General features: G+C 42.9%; 1 protein-coding gene across 1 annotated transcript; it reads left to right on the forward strand.

The window, feature by feature from the left end:
* Window positions 1-19197: 19197 nt before the first annotated feature.
* LOC139785202 (uncharacterized) lies at window positions 19198-23036 on the forward strand. The gene is made up of 2 exons (XM_071724360.1): window positions 19198-20357; window positions 20447-23036. Exons 1-2 carry the CDS (start codon window positions 19198-19200, stop codon window positions 23034-23036), a joined length of 3750 nt encoding a protein of 1249 aa, XP_071580461.1.
* Window positions 23037-23866: the final 830 nt, after the last annotated feature.

Below are 23866 nucleotides of genomic sequence, written 5' to 3' on the forward strand. Positions count from 1 at the left end.
TGCTCCATTACTGGGCAGCAGGGGATACAAGTATAGATATGTAATCGCACCGTTGATATCTATCAAATCCAGAAAGAAAAAATCTGGAAAGGGATTATCCATGCCTCGCGCGATGACGCTAACCGACAATAAGATCGACTACGTGCACTGGGACGACCCCAACGAGCTGGTGGATCGTCTCCGATTGCTCGACGCTTCGCGCCACGCTGGCAACAATGCTCACGACAACGAGATCATGTCGATCATCGAGGAACTTCGCAAAGCCGGACTTATTATAAATTAAACCATGCGTCGGTGAACCATTCAATCAGCATTGAAATGCCGATCAACAAGTTTGGCATATCGCTCGGAAGAGACGGGGCGGAACCATACCATCGATGGAGCGGATTAATGAGAAATTTCGTGCGCAATAACGCTCTGTGTCGCACCGTTACGGACTTTGACGCAAGGTTGCGGAAGATTCGCCGCGTGGCGCAACCGGAGGCTGACGATGACGTGGTTAATAAACTATACGTTGATCAATTCTTTAAAATGTTGAGCAGTCAACGAAAAGAATCAGACGAGAAGCTGACTACGTTCGAGAAGGATCTGCAAGCGTTACGGACTACGAAAAACGAGCTTCGCCATTCGACTATCGTTGAATCAGACGCGACAACGAACAACAATGGACAAACGGTTCAGCAGAAACGACTATCGAAAGGCGGCGAGTGAAGAGAGGCAACGGTTAATTGACGACGGCGACGAACGAAAACGAACGATTCGAGAACGGTTGTCGGACGGCTGTCTAGCGGTTCAAGAACGGTTGTCGGACGGTTGTCGAACGGTTCAAAAACAGCTTAAAAACGATTACGAGCGGTTTAGAAACAGCTGCGAACTACGCGGAGACAGGAAAGGCTACAAACGGTTAAAGAACGTCGACGACGACGACGACGAATGGAAATAAACGGTTAACAAACGGAAATAAACGACTCAGGAACGGCTAAAAAACGGCTAATGAGCAGTTATAAACGGCAACAAAAACATGACATCGCTAAAATCCGACGGACGTAAAAATATCGAGAAGCAACGACTCGTTGAGGAACTGCACGCTCCGGCGAGAAGAAATTTTCCCGAAGACACGTCATAGTGCGAGGGTACGATGACCTGTGGCAGGCTGACATCGTCGAGATGCGTCCGTACTCACGTTTCAACGGAGGCTACCACTACATACTTACCGTCATCGATGTATTGAGCAAGCATGCGTGGGCCGTGCCACTCAAGGGTAAAGGCGGAAGCGAAACAGCTAACGCTGTCGCTGAGATCATTCGACGCAGCGGGAGGTGCCCTAGTAACCTACACGGAAAAAGGTTTTCACCGTATGAGATCATGCAAGGCGGACCATGAAACGCGCTGCGCCCTGCCACTACGCTGGGCCGTGTCCCCCACTCTCTTCCGTCGTGCGCCCATGTCAAAACACGCTGCCGCGCAGCAACGTCTTTCCTCGTACTAAGCACGGTATTTTTCCGTGCATCGCACCGGCTTTCGCGTTGCGAACGTAGCACGTCGTATCTTGCAGCGCTGCGCGATATTTCGACTTTCGTATGGGACTGAAAATCAAATAACCGAAAGGAGGAAGGGAGGCACATAACGCCTATTTAAAACATTTTTATTTTATCATCTTTATTGTCAGTATTACATAAAATGTATAATTTACAATATGTGTCTGGCCGCAATTAACATAGTGCCATCTCTTTTAAAAAGTAAACATGGTATTCTTGATATCAAAGAATCATACCGTATAATTTTTTTTTCACTTAAAGGTACAACACTGTGAGCGAAATAATGTGAATTGAAACCAATCAGTTGAAAAGGGATATATTCAAAGAAAATATTGCTATCAACAGAATAAATTTTACTTATTTCTCCATATTCTAATCCGTCTTCTAAAATATAAGCCGCAATGATCGTTTTGCATTTATAAGTCACATCATTTACTGTGACAGAACGAAGAGCATATTTTACAGTAGAAAAAGGAAAATAATAATTAATTAAAATATCTTCAATCTGTACACCATGCGTGATATCTAAATCTTTGTAACTAGAAAACCGTACATTCATTTGACTTAACTGATACCTAATACCAATACTTTTTAATATATTTTTATGACAACAAGAAGATTGTAAAATCGATTTTAATATTCTGTGTTTCGATTCAAAGCGCATTGATGAAACCTTGATTACTGGACCGATTTTTAACATTAGTTTAGCATAATGTATCAAATTGTAAAATTTAGCTTTTAAATTGCCAAATAAATGTGCACTATTTCACGAAGTTTTTTATATAATTCCCAAACTTTATTTTCTTTTGGAACTTGGTCTCCTATTAATACTCCAAAATACCTAGTAAAAAACAAAATTTCGGTTGCAGACATTTTAAGCTTATTATTTTTCTTTACATAATCCATATTTATTTGTGGCGGAATATTTGATAATTCATAATCAAAATACTCTGTGTGTAGTTTGTAATTTAAGTAATCTATAGAAAAACAGTTATCGTCTAAAATTAATGTTAATAATATTCGAGTCATCACGTAATTGCATACTCCCTCAAACATATCGTGCATGACATCTACACTACTGTTTTCTATTACGTGAAAATCAGATAAATTATTAAAAATACATTGCTCTTTAATACCTGTTTTGCGAACATTAATATTTTCAATATCTTTTTCATACTTTTCCACAGTTCGCATTAGCGAATCGTCTTGCTCAGTTAATGTTTTAGCAATATCTGGCGTAGCGTAGCATATTCGACAAAAAACTGTTGAGGAAAATGACTCTACAAAGCCCATGATACTATTAACGCCAAGGTTATCTCCTAATATTAAATTAGTAAGGAAATATATTTTATATTTTTTTTTATTAGCAATTATTTCAATTCCATTTTCTCTTATTTCACGCAATTCTTCAATGAATTTATCAAATATCGCCTTGTTACCGTACTTTTTTCTATCTTTGGAATGAAATACGCAAAACATAATAATACTTTCAAGTTTAGAAGCGTAACTTGGTGGTAAGCAAGGAATCGTGATATATACAGCACCAACATGATTATTTCCCGCATGGGAACCTAAAGCATTGCCACATTCAACATCATCGAAATATCCAAATAGAGGTAATCCGATTCCATTTTTATCAAAATTTTTAATTTGTTGTTCCCATAGTTCACCTTGTATAAAATTTGTCAAAACAGTTTTTTCTTTTTTCAAAAAATCCATATAACATATTAATTCATCAAACAAGCCTTCTAATTCCAACAGATTTTTAAGAGAATTTTTCATAGGTAAATAAGTCAGTGTAATTTCTTTTTCATGTATACACAATTCATTTCTATTTGTTGTATTAAATGTCTCAGTTTTTACTAAATGTGTTTTCGGTTCAATGTATAAATCCAACTTTTTGTACAATACTAATCTTTTGTCTTCGGTACTATAGTTTTCAAAAGGATCACTATATTTATTAAAAGTTTCACTGATTTCTCTAGCGATTTCATCACTGATTGCTTTATACAAATTTTGTTGTAACATTTTCAACAAAAACGGGTTATAAGACGTTGAAATAAATTCTCTGACCAGAGTTATTATGGATTGAATATCAGTTTTTGTCAAACTTACATTTTTATACAACTGACAGGTTAATTTTAAAATATCTCGATTAAGATCCATTTTTAAAATTATATTAATGTTTTATACCAGAAATTTTTTATGAATTACAAAATAAAAAGAGTAAATAAATCTAATATTAATATAGACTTATAAATGCAACATGACAATAATTTGAGTATTGAAGTCATGCGTATAAAAATTTCAAAGTAACTTATTCTAAAAATGTTTTCATTATTACGTGTATTACAAAATAAAGTCAAATTTACAAAAATAAAATCTTACAAAAGTGTCTTCAAAATTACAGGTGGCTAATGTCTCGTACAGGTACAAGTTATTTCGAAATAACGTCGTTTTAAAGTAAAAATATAACTATTCTTAAAAAAAAACAAAAGATTTTATATCAAATGTTAATATGCTTGAAATATTGCCTTTAATCAATTTTAATAGATAATCCTTTGTGATAAATTATAGAAGATATAAATAATTCTACAATTTATTACGTATTTGCATATACATATGCAAAAATTATTGTTATTTAATCGTAGTTAATAAACTATTTTAAATAGTTACACAATAGTGTAACAAAAATAAAAAAAGAACTATGAAAACTCAACATAAAACTAAAACAAGCTTATTATTATCGGTTACTATCAGAACTAAGTAATTTTTTTTTACTTAATATCACATTAAAATATCACGATTTTAAACTTAAAATTCCTTTTGCTTATTAACTTATTTTGTTATTAATATAACTTAACTATAACGCACTAACTTTTAAATAAATCTGCAATCAGTTCGTTAATTTTTTGGGTTCCTAATAGTCTTCTATCTTTTTCCATTTCGAATACATGTTTTTGCAAAAAACACCACACATGTGGGCATGCAAACGGATACTCTAACTTAAGTACAAAAAATAATTTAAAAAGAAAATCTACGGCATTTATAACTAAATTAAAATCATATACAAAATCATCAACTACTACATGGTAACATTTTGAGCACTGTAATGGACCACAGCACACGATATATGCTTGACCAGAAATATAATTTTGTTCGTAATTGGACTTTACTTCTCTGACCAATGCCTGCAGCTTGTCGTGATTCTAAAAAATTTAATATTTTAATTTTTAATCATAATTTAATCGTATTACATTTATAGATCGACGGCTTGTACGAAATCTAGCAGTCTAGTTTTAGATCGAGTTTCAGATTTTTCAAAAATTATCTTCTTTCATTAGACGAAATATAGTACAATTAAAAAGAATAAATAAACAAAGTTCAATAATATGAAATATAAGGACAGTAGAACATTTCCGTAAATGTATAGTTATGAGATTAGAACTGTTTTCATTAATGACAATAAAACGTTACAAGTAACAACAATATTTTTTTACAAGACTATAAACGAGTTTCCAAACGAGTCGACGATATAGACTATTCTATTGAAAAAATTTAGCTAAGAAATTAGCTAATTTCTTAATTAATTTTTCAGTTAAAAATGCAACTGCGAATTTGACATGAGGAATGTCTCCTATTTTTTCTCCGAATTCTTCCGATTTCTTAGCGGAAAAATCAACTGATTTCTCAGCTGAATTCTTTCAGCGGGGTACACATTTCTTTCATATTATATTTTAATATTTCTAGGTACGTATTGATGAGTTTCTTGTTTGATAATATGATTTAATTTATTCTTCCTTTGTAACAATTATTAGTCGTGTAAAGTATACTAGCACATTAGGGAGAAAGTTCATACTTTTCATAACAGTACTTACGTTGATATGTCGGATAAATGAACTGAAAATATCGCCTTTGAGAGGTATCCAGTTATTGTAGACAGACTTCGACTTAATTGGATACTTGATTAAAGCTGGTATTAGAATAAATGCTAAAGTATTTTTGTAATCTAAAATTAATCATTTTTGAAAATTATTTTTTATATATATGATTTATTAGAATGAAATATATATTATTGTAAAAATATTATTAGATTTATTAGTACTAAAACAATTGCATAAATGGAAAAGTTGCATATGTTAATATATAAAAATAAAAATGTAATAATAGTAGCACTTACTGTCGTCATCTATTGTGTTGTGTTTTTCAAAAATATCATTTATATTTGTATAATCAGTGACTATAAAATTTGACTCTTTTGTGAGATTGATGGTATTGGTTTCTATATTATTCTTTGATTGAGGTTTGCATTTTCTTTTTGCAGTTTTAATAATGCTATCTGCAATCCTGGCCCAGTTATTTATTAAATTATTAGATTGCGCTGGGTAACGCTGTTCAAAGTCTGACAGAATCTAAAAAGATACAATAAAATATTTAAAAAGTTACTGTTCAAAAATGAATGTAATTAATCGACTTATAAAAAATGTGTTTAATTTAGTTCAAATTTAATCATAGTTATTTTTATTATCACGTTATTCAAATTGCATGAAAAATTCATTCATAAAATAGAATAATCTATATATAAATGGTTGAAAAGATCAATAAAAAAAGAAATACTGAAGTGCATACCAAATATGAAGCCACTTGACCTTTTAAAACCTGAAATTTTTTAATAATATTTATTCCTTTATTATTATCAAAGGAGCTTTTTTGTCTATGATAAAATGATGTAGTCCATACATGTTTCGCAGTATCAATTTTTTTTATATCGTCATTATCTATTATTTCGTACAAAATAGAAAAATCAACTATTGTGCGAGAGTTTTCTGTAATATGTATGTATATAAATAAAACATTCATTAGGATACAACATCATAAAATTACATAAGCGTTGAAAACTTAAGTATTAACACTGGAATTTAATAAAAATAGTCTTTTATTTGTTAATAGAATAATTTTTCATTAGAATTATTTTAACATAGTCTTTCGTACATAAAATTACCTTTAGGTATTAACGTGTTTTGTAATACTCTTTTTTTTGTCGGAAATATATATCCAGCGGTCCTTAATTGATCTCTTACTTTTAAATAAGCATTATACAAAAGTCCAGTCGAATTAGCTCGCACAGCCTTTTTTCATCCAGGTTTATGTTATCTTCCTCATATACGGTATAAGATGGTTCATAATATAAATCTTCCTTTTCGTTGGGAAAAAGTTCAATAATTGATTGAGATAATTCTATGAACCTTTTGCTACATATGCTACAATAAGAAATGTAAGAATGTTTCTTGTTTAATATCGTGTTATATTATTAGCATAAAGAAGTAATTACAAATCGTTAACATGTAATTTAGTACACATTCACAGCTGTGGGATACAATACTTATCATGCATTATAAAAAACATGCGAAACATAAAATGTAAAATTGAACTGATTCCTATCAGGGAATAATTTTGTTGAAATAAAAAGAATTTTTTATAAATCAAATAGATTAACAGTATTACAAATTGTTTAACATAAGCTATACATTGTAAATACAAATTAACATTAAATGAAATAGCATCTTACGCAAATTCAGGTGAAGATTTTTTAGACATAGATAATTCGTGATCAATTATGATTCGACTTAATGTTTTTCGAAAAATCGAAATATCTGAATTTTTTGCATATGCGAGAAGTATCGCATTGCCTGATATGGTTTTATCGTCATCTAGCAGTCTGTACAGGTCTTTGTTTTTTTTAACTAAAAATATGTGTATTTATTTAAAACAATACAATAATTATTTTACGAATTGACGTAAAGCAGACGCATTAGAGCTTTAATATTGACCTAATCGCATCGTTTAACGTCAATTATATGATTTAAGTCGTAAATTTGGGAGGGTCCCAATTGCCTACAAATCGATTGCCTACAGTGTCGATTGCCAACATCTCATTTGCCGACAATTCGTTTGCGCACAAAAATTATTGCCTACAAGTAGATTGCCTACAAGCACTATTGCGCACAATTAAAAAATTAAGAGACGAATGGACGTTTGCACACAAGATACTATTGCACACAAGCCGCATTGCACACATAATATTATTGCCTACAGATCGATTGCCTACAAGCACTATTGCGCACAATTAAAAAATTAAGAGAAGAATGGACGTTTGCACACAAGATACTATTGCACACAAGCCGCATTGCACACATAATATTATTGCCTACATATCGATTGCCTACAAGCTCTATTGCGCACAATTAAAAAATTAAGAGAAGAATGGACGTTTGCACACAAGATACTATTGCACACAAGCAACATTGCACACATAATATTATTGCCTACAGATCGATTGCCTACAAGCTCTATTGCGCACAAATAAAAAATTAGGAGACGAATGCACACATGACACTATTGCGCACAAGTAACATTGCACACATGAGGTCCGTTTTCTATTGCTGAACTGGCTACACTAGTTCAGAGGGCTGTACTTCTGAATGAACCGCCCTTCCGATTGAGACAGGGTTTTGCAGGTGATTTTGTCACGATATCTAGAATTATTTATCGATGTCCTATCTTCGGGTTTTTTAAATAGTTTTTTACATTTTAGCCTGACAATCGTAAACAAAGCGTGCGGCGCTCTACCTCAGATACGAGATATTTGTGCAAGCAATCCAGCCGGAAAACATGCTCCGTGTGCCGCTGGCTTTATAGCATTTTCGACTGGGTCGGGTTTCAAGCCAACTCGAGTTGAGTTATGACTATAACGTCACAAGCTCTACTTCTAGGTTCTAGGCCGCGGTCCACTTGACGCTACAAATGCTTTGAAGCATTCCTTTTCTCCTTTTTTTCAATGAAGAAAGAAGGAGAAGAAGAACGCTTCGAAGCATTTGTAGCGGCAAATGGACCGCAATGAAGAAAGAAGGAGAAGAAGAACGCTTCGAAGCATTTGTAGCGTCAAATGGACCGCAGCCCTAATTAGACGATTCCAGCATGTGACGTAATAACCCAACTCTGGTTATTTTATCTGGTACTTACGACGAGCGTTAAGCAGGGCACACTTACTTTTCGTAGAACGTAACAATAAGTTTTCGACCATTCGCGTTGCTCGATTCGGCCGTCTGTAACCGTAGAAGTAAGAATTGAGCAACGCGATTGATCGAAACCTTACTGTTACGTTTTACGAAAAGTGTGTGTGCCCTGCTTTAAGCGTCGTCTACAATGGCAGCAGAAGTATGCAGTAAGACGTAAGCAGTAAGACGTAAGCAGTAAGCTATTGACCAATCACAGTCGATTATTCTTGAATTGTAAAAATCCCATTAGTCAATAACTTACTGCTTACGTTTTACTGTATACTCCTGCTGTCATTGTAGACAACGCTTTAGAGCCACCGCACAAGACTCGTATGGTCACGTAGCGTAACGTAACGTGAGTCAACGCACATAACGCCATAACGGCCGTAACCAATACGTTTCTTGTGCGTTGCCTCACATTAAGTTACGCTACGTGACCATACGAGAGTCTTGTGCGTTGGCTCTTTACAATCGCCTACGGTGAACATTACGATACATGTAGTTCGGGCTTAAGGCCCCAGACACACACTTTTTCGTAACATAACAGTAACGCGATTGATCGAAATCCTACTGTTACGTTCTACGGAAAGTGTGTGTGGCTAGCTTAAGGGTCAAAGCACATAACATGGCGTAGCGATATACGACGGTCGTAGTCCCCGACCTGACAGATTAGGATACGCCAAAGCTTGTGCGTTAAGGCCATTGCACGTAACGAAGTTTTAGTCATAATCGTAGGGCCGTAAGAAAATAGACCAATCACACTCGATTATTCTTCGAGCTCAAGGAGAATAATCGACTGTGATTGGTCTATTTTCTTACGGCCTTACGATTATGACTAAAACTTTGTTACGTGCAATGGCCTTAAGACCCGTTCGGGCAGCGCGCGCGTTAAGGCCATTGCACGTAACAAAATTTTAGTCATAATCGTAAGGCCGTAAGAAAATAGACCAATCACAGTCAATTATTCTTCTCGCGCTTGAAGAATAATCGAGTGTGATTGGTCTATTTTCTTACGACTTTACGATTATGACTAAAACTTTTTACGTGCAATGGCCTTTAATGGCGTTTTCGATTTACTACTCGACCCGACTCGGGTCGCATCAATGGACGTGGAATACATACATAGATATGTATGTATTCCACGTCAATGATGCTAGAGTCCTGTATACATGATGCGACCCGAGTCGGTTTGAGTCGCAAATCGAAAACGCTAAAGACCCTTGCACGTTGTCAGGCAACAGGCAACAGGCAATAGGAACAGGAAATAACCAAAAATGTGTTAATTATAACCTAAAAAATTTGAATGCTATGAGTGGTTAGCAACAGGCAATAGGCACAGAAATTTCAACGTGACGGAAACTCTGTGTCTATTGCCCGTGTGTCACTGTTTATTCTACATTTATACATGATTTCTGATTTCTATTCCCTGTTTCTGTTGCCTGTTGCCTGACACTGTGCAAGGACCTTTATCGGCGCTATTGTATATTGCGTCAAGGACACATAGAAAAACTGAAGCAGTAAGACGTGAAGCAGTAAGGGCCGGGGTAAGGCTCTAGCCGGGGCACGAACATTGCCGTAGCGTCTTACGCCACCTTACGTGAGAATTGCCTTACGCCACACGTAAGCCAAACGTACGGCAACGCACATAGAAAAGTAACGTAACGCATGTAATGCCCGATCTACAATAGCTGTAGTAAGCTGTAGTAAGCCTCAAGCCGTAAGAAATTGACCAATTACAGGCGAATGTGAGGAAAATAATCGACTGTGATTGGTTAATTTCTTACGGCTTGAGGCTTACTACAGCTTACTACAGCTATTGTAGATCGGGCATAAACATATGATATGTTACGTTACGTTTTTCTATGTGCGTTGCCGTACGTTTGGCTTACGTGTGGCGTAAGGCAATTCTCACGTAAGGTGGCGTAAGACGCTACGGCAATGTAGTTCCCCGGCCCTAAGTCCCGGTCTACAATAGGTGTTTTAAGGCCCGGTCTACAATGGGTGTTGTAAGTCGTAAGTCGTAAGAATTGGCCAATCACAGTTCATTAAGGTGCCTTTTCATGCTGACGCTCGACGCTCATTTTCAGCGGCAAGAAGGTCGCATGACCACAATTGACGCCGGCGTCAATTGAAATTCATGAAAAGGAAAACAGCGTCAAAATTTCGGCGTCTTCGCGCTGCTTTGGCTTTGACGTTTAAAGCTGAGAAAATCCAGCTTTCTTTGCTTGACGCTAGCGTCAGATCGAAATCACGTGATCTCGCGATACGCTGAAACGAGCGTCCCATGAATTTGCACCTTTATTCTTCGACCGCAAGGAGAATAATGGACTGTTATTGGCCAATTCTTACGACTTACGACTTACAACACCCATTGTAGACCGGGCCTAAGCCCTAAGCTCTAAGAAATTGACCAATCACAGTCATTCTTCTTAAATTCAACTGTGATTAAACAATTTCTTAAGGCTTAGGGCTTAAAACACCTATTGTAGACTAGGACTTACCAATAATAGTACGGAAAGGCAGATGATGATTGGTTACCGTAGTTTCTATATAAAGGCCCGGGCACATATAAAAACTTAACCAGTAAGACAATAGCAGTAAACAAATCAGCCAATCACAGTCAAGAAATTAAAACAAAACGTAAGGAGTAGCGAATCCATACCGTTGATTTGCTTACTGCTTACGTCTTACTGCTTAATGCCCGATCTACAATAGCTGTAGTAAGCTGTAGTAAGCCTCAAGATGTAAGAAATTGACCAATCACATACTACGTTTACGCGAGCGTTACTTTTGTAGTAACTTACGATAATTCCTTCGCGTAAACGGGATTTTCTTTCGCGTAAACGGGATTTTGTAGTAACTTACGATAATTTATTCCGCGTAAACGAGTGATATATCGTAAGTTACTACAGAAGTAACGCTCGCGTAAACGTAGTAACAGTCGATTATTCTCCTCACATTCGCCTGTAATTGGTCAATTTCTTACGGCTTGAGGCTTACAACAGCTTACTACAGCTATTGTAGATCGGGCATAAGTGTTTCTATGTGCCCGGATCTTTAAGGCTCAGACACAATGACAAAAATAAGGAATAAGATAAGGAAATAAGAAATAAGAGAATGTCGCATCTCACTTAGTACACGTATGTACATTAAAGTGAGATGCAACATGCGTTATTCCTTATTCCTTTATCTTTTATTTTTTATTCCTCTTATTGTGACTGAGCCATTATTCTATACTTTACATCTATTGCTTGTATCACACTAGCGATTGGCGATTGCGTCTACGTTTGCGTCTCTTGACCAATCAGAACGGAAATCACGAATTGCAATCGCCAGCAGAGCTATTTTCTGATTAGTCAAGAGACGTAGACGCAAATATCAATCGCTAGTGTGATGCAGGCATAATTTACACAATGATACTTAAGGGTCGACAGGAGTAACACTACCGACCTCTGTCGGGTTGCTTAGCTGCGAGTCCGTATTTTATTTATTATAAATTTTGTAAGAGCCAAAATGGAAAATCCGGCTCTGTACCAGCTTGCGGCTGATCTTACTGATTAAAACGAGCATAACTTTAATGAGATTCGTTAATTCATTTGGCTAAAATTTGGGATAACCTTTTCTAAGCAGCTTTTTCAGGCTTGCTTAGAGCTGCAAAGCTGCTTAGGAACGGTTATCCCAAATTTTAGCCAAATGAATTAACGAATCTCATTAAACTTATGCTCGTTTTAATCAGTAAGATCAGCCGCAAGCTGGTACAAAGCCGGATTTTCCATTTTGGCTCTTAAAAAATTTATAATAAATAAAATACAGACTCGCAGCTAAGCAACCCGACAGAGGTCGGTAGTGTTACTCCTGTCGACCCTTAATCTATTTTCTTATGGCCTTACGATTATAACTAAAACTTTGTTACGTGCAATGGCCTTTAGAACCGATTTCACAGTCTCCGATTAATGTGATCCTCCGATTAAACTCACTCTGCATCTCTTTCTACCTGTCTCCCTAGAAAAAGACGAAAATTGAGTTTAATCGAAGATTGTGAAATCGGCCCTTAGGACCACTTCGACCAAGCTCTGATTAATTTAATCGTTGATTAGTCCATTGGAAATGATCAATCGCATTTACTCATTAAGCAGATTGGCAAATATGATTGGTCATTTCCAATTGACTAATCAACGATTAAGGCTGCGGTCCACTTGACGCTACAAGTGCTTCGAAGCATTCCTCTTCTCTTTTCTTTCAATGAAGAAAGAAGGAGAAGAAGAACGCTCCAAAGTATTTGTAGCATCAAGTGGACCGCAACCATAATGGCTCCTGTATGCACACGGGATGCGAAAACGCTTGCCGCGTGGCAAAAAGCGATGCGGTAGCCAATAAACTTGTCGTCCTTATGGAAAAGCGACTCGTTGATTGGTTACCGCGTCACTTCTTGTCGCGCGGCAAACGTTTCCGCGTCCCGTATGCAGGAGCCATAAGGCCCCCGCACAATGAAAAATATAAATGAAAAATATATGTCGCATATCTCACTTCAGTACACGTACATTAAAGTGAGATGCAACATGCCTTATTTCTTATTCCTTTATCTTATTCGATCCTTATTTTTCTCATCGTGTCTGAGCCCTAAGGAATCAGGAATAAAACTGGATGTACAATAAAAAACACAGGCAACAGAAACAGGGAATAGATTTTTAACTTATCGGAAAAGCCGTGTGTCAATGCTGCATTAGCTTTATTTCTAAAGTTTGATTCTTGAATTTATTCACAAGAGAAATGTATGCAAAAATTTTGCTCTTACAGAAACGTTGCAAGTTCATTGGTTAAAAGTTATGCGATAGCCATCAATCGACTTGCAACTTTTCTCTAAGAACATTTGCGCATACGTTTCTCTTACAAATGAATTCAAGAATCGAGCTCATTCCTTAGTCCTAATCGCAAATGTCTGTTCCTTATTGCTTATATTTTTCATTGTGCTCTTAGCCATCTAAAGTTAGCTGCATTCCAAGATTTCTGCAGCATGTAACGTATCTTATCGGGGCTGCGTTTCAAAATTCACTGAGTAACTATAAAATCTATAGTTACGTCACGTATATACTGCATTTTAATTAACTAAAGTGAATTTTGGAACGCAGCCCTCTGGAAATCAGAACTGCAAATTTCAGTTAGCTAGGCACACACAACTTGTTATCCCCGTGTGTACGATAAAGAGAGAATTAGAGCTCTTATACGAATAGCGCAAACTTTATCTTGTCCACTGTCATTTTTTTATAAGCTATGATCGTTTAAGAGAATAAATAAGGACAGGATACATAAGAACGAATCACAGACCGGGGCTTAGGTAAAAAAAATGGTTGCAATTAATTTTACTGTTAATATCTGAAATTATCAAAATTTATTCACAGCAGAACTACAAGGTTAATATAATATAAGTACAATACAATATAAACACAAGGTTATTAGAACTAACATATTACAGAAGTATTTTTTCGACTTACGAGCGACTCAAAAATGAATCGACAGAATCGAAGGTAGCGCGACGATAAGCGACATCCTTCGTGACGACGAAGGGCACAAAGGTCGACAGTATATGCCGAAGAAAGATATCGCGCTCGGACAATTGAGGAAATATATAACGCAAATAGGACGTCGAATAACGAATCTCTACGACGATTAAAGTATGTATTTAAAAATAATCATTAAGAATAAAATTAAGTAATAAAAGTAAGAATAAGAACTATAAGCAAAATACTAAAAGATAAAGATATTGTGACGTTGCAGTTTCGCTGCATCGTTGCAGCGCCCCGCCGCCGTCACAAGGCGCGGGTTTCGCGACCTTTTTCACGCCCGAGGACGGTTCAACGAATCGATGCGAGATCTCCAGGGGCATATTATAATTGCGTTACGACATACTGATCCTTTTTGTTTTATTTTGTATCATTTGCGTGGCGCCTCACCGAGCCGAAGACCGGAGTTTCCTGAGAGGGTGCAGAGGATCGCGGAAAACGGAGTCGACGGGAAGGATAACGGCGAGAGATCGGACGACGGCAAGCGGATCGAAGCGACTCGCGGGCCGCCGAGAGCGACGGAGCGCAGGAAACCACGCGCGCGGCGCGTGACACAGCGGCGGGCGGACCCCTAATGGCAGGGCCCCGGGACGCCGGGGCTAAATCCGCTAATCTGCCCTCCTCACACTGCTGACCGGATTCCGGGATAGGTGGCCACCATTCCCGAACCGAAAAGGAGGAATACGGAGGCAGACACGTCCCGTCCGCCACCGGGAAGAATCCCAGAAAAATTGCCGCGCGAGCGAAGGGCCGTTGAGCGCCCTGCGGAAAGCCGTAATTCACGGCCCTACGCACGAATCCGCCGCGAGCCTGCGAGCTTACCCCTCATTGGTCCGCGCTCCAACGTCGCGGGCCGCGTACGCCCGGGGTGGGGTGCGCTATCGATTCCGCCATCGAGCGAAATTTCGGGAGCATTCGTGGATCGTCCTCGCAAACCGACGCACGTCACAAGTCAAGTCGCGATATTCTGTTCGCGTTAAGTCGCACTTTGAAGCTGAGTACGACGTCCGGCTGCTCTTTTTACGACTCTTGGGACGACGGCGAGGACCCTCGGGAGAGAATCTGCCTACGGTGAGGTTGCCTCGGTAACGTTTTATGTAAAGCCACGACACCGCTCCCCGGGTCGCGCTCTCGCTCGGGAATATTCGCGATAATTAGCGTACTCGCCGACAAGGCGTAATTAGCGATCGATAGCGAGAGTGAGGGGCACCGGAATGGTCTCGTGGCCGTGGGATCGCGATCGAAATCTACGAACCTCTGGAGATCGCGGTAGGCGCGTCGATGACGACGTTCGATATCGCGAATACGCCATTTCTCGCGCCCTTCACGTTCACGACCGCGTGTCTCGTTATGCGTAGTATTTCGCCCGGTCGAATCTTAGATTCTGCACGCGATATTAATGGCGTCAGAGGGATATTCGCGTTGGTTTAATTGCGTTACTTACGATTCGCGTTCGGGCATTTAGACTATCCTCGCGATATCGGCTGCGTTGAGATATTATTCGCGGTAGGATGTGGTTCGCCTTAAGATACCATTCGCGTCGACCTAATGTTGCGTCTCGTTATTACTCGCGGTAATTCCGTAATCGTTCTCGCGTTAATTCGAGTATTTCGCGTTAGGCCGAGTGTCTCGGCGCATCATTTTTCGCGTTGGACGATTGCTGACGATCGCGGGTGTTGCGTTCGATCAGAATCACTTGCGTATTCTCAGTTTCTTGCGTTAGGATAAATCGGTCATTTCGCGTTAGTTATAGTATTGGTCGCGGTAATTCCGTATATTTTCTCGCGTTAGTTTAGTATTTCGCGTTACGTCAAGCGCCCCGGCGCCTTATTCTTCGCGTGAGGATATCCCTGGCGATATCACATGTTGCGTTCGTTCCTTCTTGCGTTGGGACACTACTCGCGTCGCGTTCGTTGCGTTAGTTTAAGATTATTCTTTGCGTTAGTTTAAGATTACTCTTTGCGTTAGTTTAAGATTATTCCCTGCGTTAGATTGAGATTATTACTTGCGTTAGAGTAAGATCCTTATGGCGACAGAATCCCTGCACGGGTTTGGGAACTTGCGTTCACGCGCTCCAAGCGTGGCGCATTATCATTTCGCGGTATTTCGCGCTATTATTTCGCGTTTATTTCCGTTATGTCGTAGTCAGTCGTAATTTGTACCGATATTCTATGTGATTTGTCCGCAAACCTTTCTACTATTATTAGCTGTGAAATTATATGATCTCGATGATTTTGTAAGTTTAGTTTTCCTCACACGTTCCCTTGCTGCGCCTTCCGCGCGTTTACTGAGTTAACGTAATTTTCCGTTTATTTCTGGCGTCCGCGTTATCATATTTTGTATTCGAAATTTGACGCCCGCGTTATCTACCACCTGCTATTTGCTTTTGTTTTGAAAGCCACATTGGCACTTACTGTTTCATCCAAAAATTTCTACAGAATAAATGTTATCTTTGATCTGTTAACCGCTTGAGTTCGTGATCTTGGTTATTTTGCGTCACCCCGCCGAATACCGCGCTGCCCTTCATCAACCCCGCCCTGCTATTAGGTCGAGCTAGCCATTCCCTCGCACACCGACTTATTTCGTTTTGCGTCTCGTTTTTGGTTTCTCGCGATTTCGCGGACGCGAATTCACGCGTCTGGCGCCCAACAAGAAAATCGTTTCGTGAAGTGTCGGAGGTGCGAGAGAATCACCGGAGAGGCCTATCATCCCGCTCTCCTTTCCCCTTTTGATCCGGCACACGTCCCGGACCGCTCCGGGAGTGAAAAAGTCGTGACAATATATATATGCCGGATTGGTAATAACTTTAATAAATATATTATGTGGTAATGACACGAATACAATCCATGTAACCCTTCCGACATAATGGACATTTATAATCAAGAAACCGTTGCTTGCAATCACTGCAAATACATAGGTGTCCGCACGGCACAAATACATGAGTGGCAGGTGTACTCCGGCACATACAACACGCACCCCGTTCGTTTGACGCGGACACCGGACCTGACGGAGCAGGATGAAAAGGTAAGTCATTTTGTTCATCGTCGAAACCAAGACCGTAATCATCTTCCGGTATATCAAAAATACGTTCATCTGTCAACACAGAAAAAGTTTATTACTAACTAAAGTAGACCAATAACAGTACTCGGCGTCCTCGGGTACAACCGAGGGGAAGCGGGGGGGACGCGCGCCCGCAGGGGGAACGCCATAAGAGATGGGCGAGGGGGGCGAGGGGGGAGCATGGGGTGGGGATGGGCGAGGGGGTGTGAAGGGCGGACAGGTGCAAGGGGAAACAGGGGGGGTGAGGGGGACAGGTGTGCGGGGGGGAATTTCCCCTGTAACTGGACAAACATTCCCCTGGAACTGGACAAAGGTGTATCGCCGTCCAATCAGATCCAGGGGGGGGGTGAGGGGGACAGGTGTGCGGGGGAATTTCCCCTGTAACCGGACAAACATTCCCCTGGAACTGGACAAAGGTGTATCGCTGACCAATCAGATCGCGGTACGAAGACTCGAGGCTGTCCAATCAGAAGCGAGTATTTTGTGGGAACACCTGTCCCTAGGCGGGGTGATGGGGAAGTTCGCACCGCAGTGTTGCCACCATGCGGTAACCTCAAAGACCGAAATTCCCTAGGCGGGTGATGGGGAATTTCGCGCCGCAGGGTTGCCACCGGGGGTGGGGGGGATCGTCGTTCCCGGACGCTCCGAGAGGGCGCTCGGATCGGCGTTATCGACCGCGTTATCGACCGCGAGCGGAAATCCGCCCCGATTCGCGCGTCATCGCGAATAATGTTATCATCGCGCGCGTTCGAACTCGTTCGAGGTCGCTCTTGTCAGTTCCTCCTTTTGTTTTTTTTGCAGGATGCGGCGAGCGGATGTCCCCTTCCCGGAAGGGTGTATCCTGTAGGTACATCCTCCGTTGAGATAACAGCGGATGTCCCCTTCCCGGAAGGGTGTATCCCGTAGGTACATCCACCGTTGAGATACCGAACGAGTATAAAATGAATTGGCGCGACGGCGTAAAGCGCATCGGAACGGGATAAGTTAATGTGGGTTTTTTTCTTCTAACGTGGTATGAGCGGCGAATACGCAGAACTTTGCAAACCGGCGTGGGTGAAAATCCAAAATGCTACATTTCCGAAACCGCTCGTGAAAATCAGCGAACCGCTCGCGAGGAATGGAGATCCGTTCGCCACGAAGTGGGATCCGCGGCGCGTCGATGTAGCGAGATATCTGATCCGTCGCGAAACCGGAATCGCCGATCTCCGATCGCATCGGAAGTTTCTCGATCGCTATATATTTCGTGAAACAAATCGGCGTCCGCGAAACCGATCTCCGATCCCAGCCCCCTTGACGCGCCCTGGGTTGTTACAGTGCACTTCCGACTCCCGCGCCGCCGACTTAATACGTATGGGTTATAGATCGTGAAACAAATCGGCGTCTGTGAAAACCATAAATGCTACATGGGGTAAAGTCACCGTTATTTTCTGACGCGGTATGCGCCGCGAGGAAGTGAAAAAACTTGAAAAAAGTGTGTGCGCGGGAATCAGCGAACCGTTTATTTTCTCCTGCAACATTATTGGAGGAGTGGGGTAAAAAGAACATATCTGTGCATTCGCGAATGAACGATCGCCGTTATCCCTCGTCCGAGGAATCGGACGGTGAACCTCACTGCTACGAGCCCATGCCCATGTTCTCGTCCGATTCGGACGACGAATCGGCGAGACTCGAAACGTCGTTATCGTCAAACGTATGCGCGTCGGTGGCGAAGGAGGACTCGCGATGGAATCTAGCGACTCATCATCTGCGAAGGGAGATCGGAGCGCGAACTGCGCGCGAGCGAGCGTGGATAGAGACGACAATGGCATATTCCGTTAGGGCGAACGATTATATGCGTTACGTACCGCTCGAGTATTATCTTTACTATCAGACGGTGGACGGAGGAGAGAAGATACGTAGGATTCACACCTACAGGTCTCGTCGTCTGTTCGATCGAGTGAAATTCGGTGTTCCCGAGGGTGAAAGGCCCTTCTGGATAGGATGCAGGAACAGTGCGACGAGTTGCTCGCCGCGGACGTCCGCGACGCGGACGGGTACCGCGCGTGGGGACGACGATGCGACGAGTGTCTCCGGCTCTTGCGGGAGAGTTGTCGAGTCAGACGATCTGGGGGGCGAGGAAACACGGGAGCCGTGAACGCTCTGGTGGCTCGAATAGCGCGATTGGAAGGTTCGAGGGAGGATCTGCGCCGACGATTCGAACGCGTCGTAGGTGCCGGTCTGGATGGTGGGGGCGGCGGTAGCAGCAGCGGTGTTAGCGGGGGATTTTCGTGGGTCGAGATCGATACGGCGTTCCAAAGTCGCGTACTCACCGGCGCTGTGACGAACTCTACGTACATCGAACCAGCGCGATTTCTCGAGGATGCGAAGGGCACCGTGCTCGAAAAAGTGCAGGATAATCTGAACAGACACGTGTGTCTGAAGGTCAATGTCATATTCAATGGGGAATTCGTAGCGGACGTTAAGACCGATGTGAAGAGTATCGCTACGCGGAACGAACAGCTCCTCCGAGGGTCCGATCTGGGCGAGTGGTACGAAAAGCACGTGCGCGACGCGATTCTAGCGGCGTTGGACGAATTTCAGGAACGCGACAGCGGATGGGCGTTGTCGCGAATACTCAACTTAACGGTGAACGTGAACAAGTGTAATCCCATGCGCGTGGGATGTTGGATGAAGATACCGCTAGGTATAAGACTTAAACAGGCGGTGGTCAACGTGCTGTCGGAGAACGACACGTGTTTCGCGCGTGCGGTGGTCGCGGCTCTGTACCTCGCCAAGCACAACGCGGAACGATGCGGCTCGTATCCCGATTACGCGACGGTGCTGAATCTCGACGGGATCAAGTTTCCCATAGATCTGAAACAGATCGGAAAGTTCGAACGTCAAAACGACGTATCGATCAACGTATTTACAACTCGGGAAGGAATCGAAAAAAAAGATAAGTTCGGACGGGGCGCCGACCGCAACGCGATCGTGCCTCTGCGGTTAACCGACGATAAGAGGGATAGACACGTAAATCTCCTGTATCTGCGCGATACGCTACGCGGTGTCAACAGGGGCCATTTCGCCTGGATAAAGAATCTGTCGCGATTGGTGAATTCGCAATTGACCGTGAAACGGTGCGCGAAGCACGTTTGCGATCGGTAAGTAAAAAAACCTGAGGAATAAGGAAACGACGCGGTGTTATTTTATGTACGCATAGTAATCGCACGCATGTTATTGTACTTCGCAGATGTCTACACTATTTCTATACGCGCGAAAAGTTGGCCGCTCACAGCGTCGACTGCGGCCGAATGAACGACTGCGCCATCGTTCTTCCGAACGAGGACGATAAGTGGCTGTCGTTCGACAATCACGACAGAAAGGAGCGACTCCCCTTCGTGGTGTACGCGGATCTGGAGTGTCTTCTCGAACAGCGGGAGAGGGAGAATGCCGAAGAAGGCGCGAGAACGAAAAGATACGCTTATCAGCGTCACGTACCGTTCAGCCTGGGCTACTATCTGTGCTGCACCTACGACGATACCGTGTCCACGTACAGATATCGTCGCGGCGACGACTGCGTTTCGTGGTTCGTGAACGAGCTTCGCGTTCTCGCAGGTCACGCAAAGAGTAAATTCTCCACCAATATATCGATGGTAGAACTTACGGAGGACGAGAAACTCGAATTTTGGCGCGCGACGCATTGTCACGTGTGTCGGAAAGCGTTCCAACCGGAGGACAAGCGCGTGCGAGATCACTGTCATCTAAACGGACGGTACAGAGGTCCGGCGCATTCTCGTTGCAATCTGAATTACAGAAACGTGTACGTGATTCCCGTGTTCTTCCACAATCTGTCGGGTTACGACGCGCACTTTATCATCGAGAAAATCGCGAACGAATTCGAGGGTGGGGTCGAACTCCTGCCGCTTACGAAGGAAAATTACATATCTTTCTCGAAGACCGTTAAGGAGACGCAAACGGATGGGGTGTGGAATCGACTCGTGAAGCTTCGATTCGTAGACTCGTACAAATTTTTAGCCGCGAGTCTCGTAACCCTGGCGTCCTATCTGGACAAGGACAAGCTGAGAATAACGCGCTCGGAGAACGCGGAATTGAGCACGGAGGATCTCGATCTGCTCACTCGCAAGGGAGTATTTCCGTACGAGTACGTCGACAGCGAGGACAAACTGCGGGAGACCGAGCTTCCGCCGCGCGAGGTCTTTTACAGCTCCCTGACCGACGAGACCGCGAGCGAGAGCGATTACGAGCACGCGACGAGGGTCTGGCGACGTTTTCGCGTGCGGGATCTCGGCGAGTACAGCGATCTGTATCTCAAGACCGACGTGCTTCTTCTGGCGGATATCTTTGAAAATTTTCGGGACACGTGTTTAGCGAGTTATGGGCTGGATCCCGCGTATTATTATACATTGCCGGGGTACACGTGGGACGCCATGTTGAGGTACACCGGCGTGCGTTTCGAGCTGCTCACCGACATCGACATGGCGATGTTCGTGGAACGCGGAATACGCGGTGGCCTCAGTCAATGTTCGCTCAGGTACGCGCGAGCCAACAACAGGCACGTACCGACGTACGACTCGTCCCAGCCCACTACGTATCTCATGTATTACGACGTGAACAATCTGTACGGTTGGGCTATGGGCAAATCACTGCCGTACGCGAATTTCCAGTGGCTCGACGACCCCGAGAATTTCGACGTGACGACCGTGCCGACGGACAGCGAGGTCGATTACATTCTGGAGGTGGATCTCGAGTATCCGCCGGAACTGCACGACGCCCACGCGGACCTGCCGCTGTGCCCGACGCGCGATAAACCGCCCGGTAAGCGGCAGGAGAAACTGCTCGCTACTCTCTACGACAAATCGCGCTACGTGACGCACTATCGAAACCTGCAGCAATGTCTGCGACTAGGTTTGCGTCTGACTCGCGTTCGTCGAGTGCTGCGATTCGCCCAGTCACCGTGGCTTCGCGGCTACATCGAGCTGAACACGACGTTCAGGACGCGCGCGAGCAACGAGTTCGAACGGAACATGTACAAACTCATGAACAATGCCGTCTTCGGCAAAACGATGGAGAACGTGCGCGCTCACGTGGACGTGCGTCTCGTGACGCGATGGGACGGGAGATACGGCGCGGAGGCGTTGATCGCTAAGCCGAACTTTCACAGTAGAAGCGTCTTCTCGGAGAATCTGGTCGCGATCGAGCTGCGGAAGCTCGAGGTAAAATTCAACAAGCCGGTCTACGTGGGTATGTGTATTCTCGAGATATCCAAGACGCGTCTCTACGAGTTTCACTACGACTACATGGCGCCGCTCTATCGCGACCGGTGTCGAATTCTTTACACGGATACCGATAGTCTGATCTATTCGCTGGAGTGCGAAGACGCGTACGAGCGTATGAGACGCGACATAGACAGGTTCGACACGAGCGATTACGCGGAGAATAACGCGCACGGTATGCCGCGCGTCAACAAGAAGGTGCCCGGTCTGATGAAGGACGAGAACAACGGCGCGATCATGACGGAGTTCGTGGGCCTCAGGGCGAAGATGTACACCTACAGGGTACTCGGACACGACGACACCAAGAGAATAAAGGGTGTTAAAAGAAACGTAGTCGCTAAGAGGATCACGTTCGAGGATTACGTGGCGTGCCTGCGGGACGCGCGCGAGCTGAGGACGCGCCAGTCGTGCATACGCTCGACGTTGCACGAGGTTTACACCGTGTCGGAGCAAAAACTAGCTCTCAGTCCGCACGACGATAAGCGATACGTGACGTTGGACAGCGAGGAAACGCTTCCGTGGGGACATTACGGAATACGGTTGTAAAAAAAGAAACAATATCATGCGCTTTCTAAAACTGTTTTATCGTAGAAAAATTAATAGTACGTAAGAAACAAACCAATGAATGTGTAAATTTTTTATTAACAATAAAATACACGTTGCGCGTATTTACAAATGTCTAATTATTTCTGTTACAATACAGACGCCTTATCTATCCAGGAATTGTGCGAACTGTCCATCCCCAGCCACTTCACGTACGCTCGATTGCCGCGCTTACGCAGGACTTTTTCCACGAGATAGACGTCGGGATTGGAGACGCGCAGCAACTCGTGTTCGTAGAATCCTCCGGCTATCGCTTCTCCGCGAACGTCTTTCAGCAGATACGTAACGGGATTGGTCCTTTGTACTTTGGCTACGCGAAATATCTCGGTGGTCCAATTGGGAGTGTAGCCCTTTTCGAAGATCGTTTTGAATTTGCTCACGCGCACCGGATCGTCGACTCGAAATCTCGCCGGCGCGGCGATCTTCGCGCGACTGTACACCGTGCGCAACAGTTTTTCGGCGACGGTGGGCGTCACGTCCGCCGGACGCATTCCGATCGTTCTGTGTCTGCGACGATTGTAATTCGACAAGAGGCGCGGCAGCGAGTCTATCCATCTGTACGATCCCTGGAGTGTGAAGAGCTTCCACATGTCGTTTTTCAACGTGCGATTGAATCTCTCCACCACCGACGCTTTCATCACCGAATACGTGGAGTAGTGATTCACCTTGCGCGCGTCGAAGATTTTGCGCGCGTCGGCGTTGTAGAATTCCTTTCCTTTGTCCGTTTGCAGATTCCTAGGGTGACGCGCGTCTTCGCGAAAGATCTTTCCGAG

Source organism: Temnothorax nylanderi, unplaced genomic scaffold (assembly GCF_030848795.1).
Source record: "Temnothorax nylanderi isolate EJ_2023f unplaced genomic scaffold, tnyl_v1.0 TNYL_tig0754_pilon, whole genome shotgun sequence".
NCBI classification, from domain to species: Eukaryota; Metazoa; Arthropoda; class Insecta; order Hymenoptera; family Formicidae; genus Temnothorax; species Temnothorax nylanderi.